Source organism: Chaetodon auriga, chromosome 14 (genome assembly GCF_051107435.1).
Source record: "Chaetodon auriga isolate fChaAug3 chromosome 14, fChaAug3.hap1, whole genome shotgun sequence".
Classification (NCBI taxonomy): Eukaryota; Metazoa; Chordata; class Actinopteri; order Chaetodontiformes; family Chaetodontidae; genus Chaetodon; species Chaetodon auriga.
The window spans coordinates 10,552,892-10,563,907 of NC_135087.1; the positions used below are offsets into that span (position 1 = coordinate 10,552,892).

General features: G+C 42.8%; 1 protein-coding gene across 1 annotated transcript; it reads left to right on the forward strand.

Moving 5' to 3' along the window:
• Positions 1-2,151: 2,151 nt before the first annotated feature.
• Positions 2,152-10,394, forward strand: ythdf2 (YTH N6-methyladenosine RNA binding protein F2). Its single transcript, XM_076748255.1, has 6 exons — positions 2,152-2,347; positions 2,573-2,597; positions 3,849-3,928; positions 5,090-6,784; positions 8,590-8,655; positions 8,915-10,394. Exons 1-6 carry the CDS (start codon positions 2,321-2,323, stop codon positions 8,936-8,938), a joined length of 1,917 nt encoding a protein of 638 aa, XP_076604370.1. The 5' UTR covers positions 2,152-2,320; the 3' UTR covers positions 8,939-10,394.
• The last annotated feature ends 622 nt before the right edge of the window (positions 10,395-11,016 follow it).

The following is an 11,016-nucleotide window of genomic DNA, read 5'->3' on the forward strand; positions in this document are numbered from 1 at the left end:
TGGGGAAGCCCTTAAATCTACACTATGTTCTGCTCCCTTGTTCTCCCCTGCAGGGTTTAGAGTGTGTGTGTGGGACTCTAAGGGTGGGGTCAGTCCTGGCCCTGCGTTGTGTGTTCTTCTGTGCCATTTAGTCACATGCCTTCTGACCAACGCTTGGCTCTGAAAAATGATAAGTACAGTACTCAGAGGGGGGTGGGAGTTAGGGAGGATCATTATAAAGCCCCTGCACGATGTCAACTTTCAGCACTAAACTGGCACTAAAGGTAAAGAATGACTGTAGGAAATACTAGACAGCCTGTACTCCCAGAAAGCTGGGATGCTGTATAAAACATAAATAAAAACAGAATGCAATCATTTGCAAACAAACTATTTTATGAAGTGTTCCTGAAAGCCCATGTAGTAATATCCTTGACAAAGTGGTGAACCTCTCTTCATCCTCGCTTGGGAACAACTGAGCCTTTCAAGGATGCCCCTTTCATACCCAATCATGATACTATCACCTGTTACCAATGAACCTGTTTACCTGTTGAATGTTCCAGACAGGTGTTTTTGGAGCCACAACTTTCCCAGACTTTTGTGGCTCCTGTCCAAACTTGTCAGACAGGTGCTGCTGCCATCAAATTCAGAATAATCTTGTATGCTTTGTACTGTTTTCAATTGAGTATATGTCCAAAAGGATTGGCAAATTCTTCTGTTTTATCAATGTTTAACACAGCATCCCAGCATTTTGGGTATCTGCGTTGTATGTGTTAATTAACACATGGAAATATATGGAAATGTTAAGTGTTAATAGAAAATCCCAGGATAAAAAAAAAGAAACTATCAAGAGACTATTGAGGAAAACCAGCCATTCAAAGGTCTGAAGAGCTCAGAGAGTCTAATGTATTCCAGTATGATATTATTAAGGGTTTCTGAATGTGCAGGTATAGGCTTGGTGCATTTATAGAGGATGCCTCACCAACTGAGACAACATCATATTGAGGCACTTCTAATTAGTGTCAGAATTGCCTGAGCTCTCATGGAAACTAACAAGAGCACTTCACAAATGAATAGCCTGTAAACCAGAGTTTATTATCCATGAAAGGACCTGCGGATGAAATGTTTTTTTTATGTGGGTGTGAGAGGGTAGAATACATTTTAGTGTAATTCATAGAAAGATAAAAAGAGGACCAGTTGTAAACGGTCATGTGTGATAATTGCACACCACACAGAAGCATCTCTTGACCTTACTGCCTTACTTACATCATAAATTCATGACTGTGATGAGGAGTCCACCTTGTGGCAGGGGCATGAAATGGCAAGTAATGCTGCTTTTTAAGAGTTCCAGATAAGGGAGCTTTATTCTGTGAAACAATGCTAGCAGGTAACATGGGTTTTAAATAGCAACCCAGAATTAATACAACCTCTGTCAAAGTTCATAGTCTAAGACTGACTCTCTAGTTTGTCTCCTTTAAAGTTAACTGTTGCCCATTTGGCTCCCTGTCATCATGGTGCACATATAGCAGTCAACAAGTTTTCTTATGACATATTTGTGTAAAATCAGGATGAAATATATTCTGTTTACATTAAAAACTGGATCAACAAGCAAGAATTTAATTGAGTTTCATTTGAGAGATATATGATTTCCTAACCTATATATTACCTTGTGATCCCACCAGTTTGCATCATGACCTCTGGTGGGTCCCGACCCCCAGATTGTCAACCGCGGGCCTGTTTAAAGATTAAATGGGGTCCTTTTAAATTATGGTAAAGGATGAATATAGTTTTATTTAAGTTCTACGACATATTCTACCTGATATTGTCAGTCGGATTCTCCATATTGTAAGTTCACTATTATTATTTTTGTATATTTTGTACACATGACATTAACCTGTGAAGTCATTGTTTAAATGTTTACTATAAACCCAATAGAATTTCATAATGATTAATTGTGTTTTAATAAGTTATTCAACTATTTCATACTTTATTTTATATATTTTACTTTATTGTCTCATGTATTTTCCACTTAATATTAAAAATTTGGGGTTCACGGTGCTATGAGTTCATGTTAATGTGACAGGTAGCGGGTTAAACGTGGCTCCTCCGCGCCACTGGGGGGCGCTTGTTCCCTGTAAATAAATGCCATCGTGGGTAGACGAGGGCCGCCCAGCCATGTTGAGGAGTCTGTCAAGCAAACTGCAGCCCGCCATTGTGTAGAAACCAGGTTCTGTAGAGAGATAGGGGCGCTTGGCTGAAACTCTTCAATAGCTAGACCAATTCTTCACCCTGCCGCTTTTATTTAGGAGTAAATACAATTACACAGGCTCCGGGGGGGAAAGACATGTCAGCCAGCAGCCTTCTTGAACAGGTAAAGAGAGGTATTTTCTGAACATTTACGAGGGCCAAATTTCCCAGCATCGCGACGGCTAACGAGGATAGCTTAGCTCAGAGGCAGCGGCTGTGGCTCAGTAGTGCAGTAGGCCTGACCACCTGCTAAAGGAACTGACTGCTGAAAATATATCTCTTCATCTATTTTTCCCCTTCCTCTCTTCTCATAAATCAAACCTTCATGAATCACCTGGACCCAATCCAGAGACCGAAAGGCCAAGCTAATAAAGGTAAGAACAAATATTGTCTAACGTTGTCGACTTGGGTTGAGTGAATGCGGATCTTTTTACGTGCGATGCGCTTTGAAAATCTTACGTGCGCGGATGCGATAGCTTGTCTCCTCGCAGCTTGGCAAATGGGCCCGTAAGTTGTACATAATTTTTCATTTAATTTGCCACTTCATTGAAAGACTAAACTACATGGCGTTTCATAACGGTGCTCTCGGCCTTTTGCTCACCATTGGTGAGTTTCCTTCATATCCCTGAAATGGCACTTGTAAGGTTCCCACAGTTAGCATTAGCTATCTCTTGACTAGCTAACGTTAACGTTAAATGGCAACATGATACACATCAGCATCCTTTTCCTGGTTGTGCTTGCAACGCTTTTTATTGCACTGACAGGTGTGAGAATACGTTCTTGCCGCTCAGTCTCTCTCTATATCGGTCAGTGTAAAACATTTTTCCAGTGTTAAGCTACAGGTGCCATCCTATCACGCTGGCCACTCGGCTAATGTTAGCCAAGTCCTTCGTGTTGAAAGGGCTCTTGGCGCTCGTTAACATGGAGACTCTGCGCACTGCATGCAGCTAACTACAGAGCTAGCGTGCTAGCGTTAGCTGATTGCTAAGTTAACCCAAAATGACACGTCTTCCGACATGCTTTTCCTCTATCCAAATTGGCCTCTCACTTTCCCGTCAGCAGGCTGTAGACGCCGTTATCTTAGATAACATATATTTGCTAATCTGTGTGTGTTTTTAATTGAACTTTTACTTGTGCTGATAAAGCTCTCAAAGAATGTAAGTCATCCAACAGCGTAACGACAGCTATAGAAGAGAGCATCAGAAACTTAAACCACCGACCACTGGTCCACTTACATTTACCAGATATTCAATCTGCTCTGGAAATAACATACATGGCATAACCTATCCTTCATTTTAATTTGCTGTGATGAGGGAACTTTCATATCTTCAGAGTTGTGCTAATATGCAACCAGTGCCTGTGAAGTTCATCTATTTCATCAGTGGTGCAGATCCATGTCATTGTTCAAGCTTATGCTGTGTAATCTGAAGCGTTTTGAGCAGTTAGAGTATGCATGTTGTAATGTGCTCTACTCATAAGTAATTGGAGGAAGTGCTTGTTATGTAATAAGCTGTGATGATGCTGATTTGAAATGACCAGATATTGTAATATATCCCTCCACTCACAACTCTGTAGTCACACAACCCTGTATGCTCTGTTTTACATCAGTGTTGTTTCATTTTCAGTGCAAAACGGAGCTGTGACCCAAAAGGATACTTTGAATGACGATGAGTTTGAGCCTTACCTGAATACTCAGGCCAGACAGGTAAGCTCGATAGACATTTGCCAACAAGTGCTGTTTCTCGGTTGAATTACTTGAATCATTAAAAGACTGAAGTGCTGTAAAGTTAGTTTTTGTTCTCCGTTAATCAGAAATCTTATAATTTATGTAACTTGGATGATCACTGTGGATTTCATAGATAAAATCAACAGGTTGTTAACTTCCTCTTGGTCTTAAGTAGTCAAATTTCTAAAATAGGTAACAGGATTCAAGAGCAACGATGGCCTTATCATCTCAGTCAGTTGGTAAATTCCTTGACTGATCCTGATACGGACCTTGCAGTTTGGCTCAGATTGTCCCTAATATTGAGATGTTATGTGCTACCATGTAATGTATTTTTGTTAGATATATTTGAGATGTGGGCTTATCCAGGTCATTATTAACTGTTTACTGTAGCGGTAACTAGTAATAGAATAATACAGCGTCAGTATATTATCAAATCCACTAATTCGTAGATAAGTTACAGAACTCCTTTCCCTCTTTGAAATAAAACAAGCATTGAAAGTTACAAATGAAGAGGTCTTTTGGGTCTCTTTCTGGTCTCTACCAGAAGATAAATATATGCACTTGTAGACTGCTTGTTTCAGTGGACTTGAGGCCTCTTTTTGTGTGTGCACATCCTTGCCCTTTTGAATAATTGAGGAATACGGGAAGACCTGAAGGATGTGCAGCTGGAATGAGCGTTTGTTGATTATTTAGATTTGAGTGGCCTTGAATTTTATCTCTCCACTGTGTGGTGGATGGAGTTCCCCTTGTGCAGTAACAGACACGCACTGTCTATGAAGTGGGTTGTGAAGAGAAAGAATGGAGCCTGTATTTTCCTCAGCACTGAAGAATGCACCATCCTTTTGTTAAAACGACTGTTTGTTGAGTGTTACGTATTTACAGATGAGATCGGAGGAGATCAAGAGGTATATAGAAAAAGCTTCATTACTGCAGGGTGAATCTTTGGTGAAAAATACCAAAATAATAACAATAATACAGCACAGTCATCTTTTATCTTGGTCTGATTGGTTTGGGGGGGGGGGGTCTACAAGAACAGGGTATACACATGTAGGACAGAAGATTATGTCAACAGTTTGTTAATGTTGTTAACAATTATCAATTAAGTTTCTTGTTACTAAAACAATTTCTTTTTCTATTTAGAGCAATGCCTATACGGCCATGTCGGACTCGTACATGCCCAGCTACTACAGCCCCTCCATAGGATTTTCCTACTCCCTAAATGAGGCAGCATGGTCCACAGGTGGGGACCCTCCTATGCCTTACCTGGCCTCTTATGGACAGCTGAGCAATGGGGAGCCCCACTACCTCCCGGACGCTATGTTTGGCCAGCCAGGCCCCCTGGGCAGCAACCCTTTCCTGGGCCAGCACGGTTTCAACTTCTTCCCCAGTGGCATCGACTTCTCGGCATGGGGCAATAGCAGCTCTCAGGGACAGTCGGGGACACCGCAGAGCTCTGGCTACAGCAGCAGCTATGCCTATGCTCCCAGTTCGCTTGGGGGTGCCATGATTGATGGACAGTCTCCATTTGCACCTGCTGCCAACGAGCCCCTTAACAAGGCACCTGGTATGAACAGCCTTGACCAGGGCATGGCAGGTCTTAAGATCGGCGGTGCTGCTCCCGGTGGTAATGGGGACATGGCTCCTAAGGTGGTTGGCTCTGGCTTACCTGGTGGGGGTCCCCTTGGCCCTGTCTCATCTGTAGGACCTCCCAGCATGCCTCCTGTCTCAATTGCCCCTGCCAAGCCCGCCTCCTGGGCCGATATTGCCAGCAAGCCAGCCAAGCCTCAACCCAAGCTGAAAACCAAGGGTGGCATGGCCGGTGCCAATTTGCCTCCTCCGCCCATAAAACACAACATGGACATCGGCACTTGGGACAACAAGGGCACCATGCCTAAAGCTGCCACCCCTCAGCAGGTGCCCCCTATTCCCAGCAATGGGCAGCCGCCCAATCAGGCTTCCCCACAGCCTGGAGCTACTGCTGCAGGGAACCCACAAATGCCCCTCAGCAATGGACAGCTGGTACCACCTGTTTCCCAGATGGGGCAGCATCAGCTTCCACCTGGGCAACCAGGTATGGCTCAGATGCCCCAACCTCCTCTCTCCCAGGGTCCACCTCCTCCCCCAAGCCAACAACAGCAACCTTCTCAACCTACTCGTTGGGTCCCTCCACGGAACCGGGCCAATGGATTTGGGGATGGCAGTGGGAATGGAACAGGCCAGTCACCTCCCACCTCTTCTGGTGTGGGTGTGGTTCCTGGGGTCCCCTCTGAGCCACACCCAGTCTTAGAGAAGTTGCGCATGGTCAACAATTACAACCCCAAGGACTTTGACTGGAATCCCAAGCAGGGCAGGGTGTTTATCATCAAGAGCTACTCCGAGGATGACATTCACCGCTCCATCAAGTATAACATCTGGTGCAGCACGGAGCATGGCAACAAGAGGCTCGATGCGGCCTACCGTTCATTGGGTGGCAAAGGGCCGCTTTACCTTCTGTTCAGTGTCAATGGGAGTGGTCACTTCTGTGGCGTAGCAGAGATGCGCTCACCCGTGGACTACAACACGTCTGCTGGCGTGTGGTCACAGGACAAGTGGAAGGGTCGTTTTGATGTGCGCTGGATCTTTGTTAAGGACGTTCCCAACAGTCAGTTAAGGCACATTCGGCTCGAGAACAACGAAAACAAGCCAGTGACCAACTCTCGGGACACACAGGAGGTACCACTGGACAAGGCCAGGCAGGTGCTCAAGATCATCGCTGGATATAAACACACCACTTCCATCTTCGATGACTTTTCTCACTACGAGAAGCGTCAGGAGGAGGAAGAGTGTGTGAAAAAGGTAACAAAAGTTACTGTTGAATAAAGTGTATGATAAAACGGATGAATGAAAAGTCTTATTGAAAAAGGTGCCGCCGGTTTGGATGCGTGTATGTATGTACGTACAGGCTTTCTTTTTGCATTACAAAGAAATACGGGAACATCTCGAGGATTTACAGCTGGATGGAGATTCAGTGTGATTGTACACAGGAGCTTATTTTGTGATTTTTCTTTCCCTTCAGTTTTTCCACTGTGGTGTAAATGTGGTCTACCTGTTTTATTATTTCTATGTATTGCTTCACTTGAAAATAGAATACCAGATGCTGTAGAATGAACACCAGAAGTTTCACTTGGTGTATTTTATGAAATGGAAATATTCAGTGGATTATGAGAACATGTCAACATTGAACTGATTGGTTTGTACTGTGGTTTAGTTGTTTAATTTTGATAGCCTTATCAGGGGTGTCTGTTCCTGCCTCCTAAACATGCTCAGCTGTGCAGCCTAATGAAGATGCATGAAATGTATTTTTTATGTTTTATGTGTGAACACACATTTTGGTACAGGGTGAAATCTGTTTAGCACATTTTGTTATATTGTGTTGAACTGTCTGCATCAACATAAGGACCAAATATAGAAGAGCACATGTATATTGCAGCTTACATAGTGTGGTGATACGTGTTTGCATGTGTTAATTGTGAAAAAGTTACTGTCTAATACTGGGTTTTGATGTCCCACACAGCTGTGTTACACATTCTATAACCTTTTTACCTGACAGAGGGACAAATTAAGGGAAAATATGCCAAGACAACTTGATTAATATTGGCTTACCCTCCTTAATGGTGCAGCTCGCTAACCTTTTGTAAATTGCCCTTATTTGCCTGCTTGCTGTTGGATGTAGAAACGCTTGTTTTATCCTATAGATACAGAAACATTTATCTTCCAGTGTGCTGTGATTTTAATTGGTTCATGCCCAGAACTGTTGTTTTAGTAGAATCTATATTTACTGTATCTTTGAGGTAAGCTTTAGAAGTATAGCTTCTTACAGCCACAACAAAGTGCTGCTTAAAGGTTACTGTTTAGTGCCTAAAAGCAAGGGTACATGAGCTCTGGAAACAAGTGATTTGACCACTATCCCTCTTTAAAAACGTTTGGTTTATGTTACAGATTTTGACGGGAATGCTGGCTTTATGTGCCGCTGCTTTCTCGTACTTATCAGCAACAATGACATCTGTACATAAATGAATGTAGTAGCTGTAATTATACATTCATTTAACATTTGTGTAAATATCTGTAATATTTTGAAATGGTATAACTTGGTCTTTTCAGGTATTGATATATGAAAGGTCAAATTTTGTGTGTTTTATCATATTTTTAGAGCTTCGTGTGCGAAATCTAAATAAGCCAGACCAGCAGTTTTCCGAAACTGCTGAATTATGGATTTTAAGCGCTGTCTTGAGAGCCTTAAGTCAACTGTGACCATGTTATTGACAGCATGGTGATGGATACTGAGATGAGTGCTGTCACTTTATGAAACTCCAGATCTTTGTCCAGAGCACAATCCAAGTCACATGTGGCAGTTTTAGATTAATAATTGGTTTATGTATGATGTAAATCAAACCCCTCTGTGATGTCTGCAGGCAGAGTTGAAGTCTGTGTTTTAGCTTTTTGAGCATAAACTGGTGTGGTTAAGACAAAGTTAGCTGACTCTTATGTTAGAAAACCTGGTCTGGTTTCAGAGTAATCTTCCTTGATCTGTTTTAAGTGTAGAGACTTTTCAGTTTGAATCTCTTATGGTCGCGCTCAGTTTTCACTCCTCTGTGTGACAGGTGGAGGTCCAAGGCAGTGAGCCATATCCCAGCAACCCAAGCAACAGGAGTCATTACAGGCTTCAGGTAACTTGCTTCATCTGTCACCGTGTGTAGAAGCATGTTGTTATCCTGATACTTTGGTGGATTCTGCTTGTAGTCTCATGGCTTCATGTTGATCATGAGTGAAGCAAGTAAAAGTCACTTAATATATCTGAACTGCAAATGTAAATAAAACGGAAGCTTGGATGAAGGTGCACCATCATCAAAGCATGAACTAGAAGAACAGTCAAGAAGTTTGAAAACAGAAATATTTTGTCAGTAACTTTGTCTCTTTGTGTTCCAGGAGCGCCAAGGACGAGTCAAGTAACAGTTGGTGCTTTGGTCAAAAGACTGCAATGGCCCCCCCTAAAGCCCTGTCCACCCCATTACATCATTACATCCAGATCTCTAAGAAATTCTTATAGGGGTGAAGAATTAACTAAGGACAAAAAAACAACTAAATGAAGACTTTCTTGATTTCTTTTGACTTTAAAGACTTACTTCAAACTTGTAGTAAAAAGAAAAGGAAACGATTATTCATAGGACTACAACTAAATACATAGCATCCTTAGGTGAAATCTTTTTTTGCCCCACCCCATTCCACTACATATGCTTTCCCCCCCTTGTATGCTGCTTTTTTTCCTTTTTTTAATGAAAGGATCATCCTCTGTTTTTATGGTCCAAGAGCAAGTCTGTAATTCTCACACAAACACACAAATCTGTTAGAAATTTGTAGTGTTTGCTTGTAATAGCGTCCCAAAGTCAAGAATGGACAGTTTGTCTCATTTTCTTTGTAACCCCCCCCCCGCCCCCCTTCACCGCCCTGTCTTCTGAGGACGCTCACAACTTCAACCAGGACCCAACGGAGTTTCCTCCTCAGTGGATTTTCATCATAGGCGGGCGTCAACTGCGCTCACTGCGGAGTCTGTTTTGTACACGCTCGCCATGTTTTTGTTTGAGAGCACTGCCAATGTTCAGAATGGCCTGTTTTGTTTTCGCATGTGTTGGACGGAGTGTGTCAGGAAGGAAGGGTCTGGAGGCTCCGGAGAGAAAGAAGGGAAGGGAAGGGGGGGGTCAAGAGTTTGAAAGAAGAAGAAATGTTAAGTTAACAAGCTTTGCTCAGTGTATAATTTTATGGTCTAAAAAAGATTGGGGCCCTCTGTTAACAGTCTTCATTGGACTTTATTTACCCTCTTTCTTTCTCTTGGACAAATTAATTCATCGTTGCTTTGGGCTGCTTTCTTGTTTTTTTTTTGTTTTTTTTTCCTCCTTCCTCACTTTTCTAAAGACAGTGATGCGAGTGGCCTTGCCCCCACTCTTTCTATTAATCAGTTCAAAAGTAATAAATGTGGTATATTCAGCAGAACTGGTGTGCATTCCCCTTGTTTGACGGTGTAAAGCAGTTGTGTCATGCGCCGTGTCTGTGCGTTCTCTTCATCGTCCGGTTTTCTTTTCCCAGATGGGTCTCTGAATGAATGAATGTTGTTCTGCTGACTTTCACTCTCAGCCCGTCCACCCCCCACCCCCCCACATCTTCAGCTGTCACCACTGTACCCTGCATCTCTTCCCTCTCTACTTTCCAAACCCGCCTTGTCCTCCACACTCCCATTTCTGACTGCTCAGCCAACTATACATACTATAATATCACAATCAGCTTCCACCATTTTCAGAATGTCATTGTTGGTGAGTAAAAACAAAAAAAAAAGAAGAAAAAAAAACGCAAGGTCCTCTTTCAGAACTACTGGCTTTTATTTGTGGCATAATAAAGATGCTCCACAAAGTGGTGTTTGGGTTTTTCTCCTTATTAGCTGTTTGTTTAGTCACGTGGGTGTCCTGCTCTGCTTGTCTTGTATCATTTTCCTTGCAGCAGGCCAGACATGATGCCTGTTTGGATGTCCTGATGAGTGAAATCTGCTTTTATCATGCTGTGTTTGATGTGTTTAGTGTTGTAATGTTGCCCTCTGAAAACTCACTTTTGCATAAGGAGCTATCATCTGTTTTTACAGTTTGACACACTCATATATATTTTTTAAGAATCCTTACAGTTGTGAAAATGTGTATATATACGTGCGTGTGGATAAATGACTGGAAAATTATCCGCAATCCGCCATTTTCTCTCCCCGTCGGTGCGGTTGCACTGCACGTAGCGGCCACCAGAGGGCGACACAGCATCACTTACGGCCGGTCAGAGGACGGGCTCTCCAGCGGGGACCGACCGCTTTCAAAAACGGGTCCCAGCAGCAAGGCCTCCTCTACACTCGTCTGTGAGTTTTATTCTTCATTTAGTTTTTTTTAAAATGACTGTTAACTCTGCCTCTTATCACCGACAGCGAGCAAAAACATCTTGGGGTATCAAAACGCGACTAATCAGGTCTGTGCGGGTCTACTGTACCATTTACATTTGAT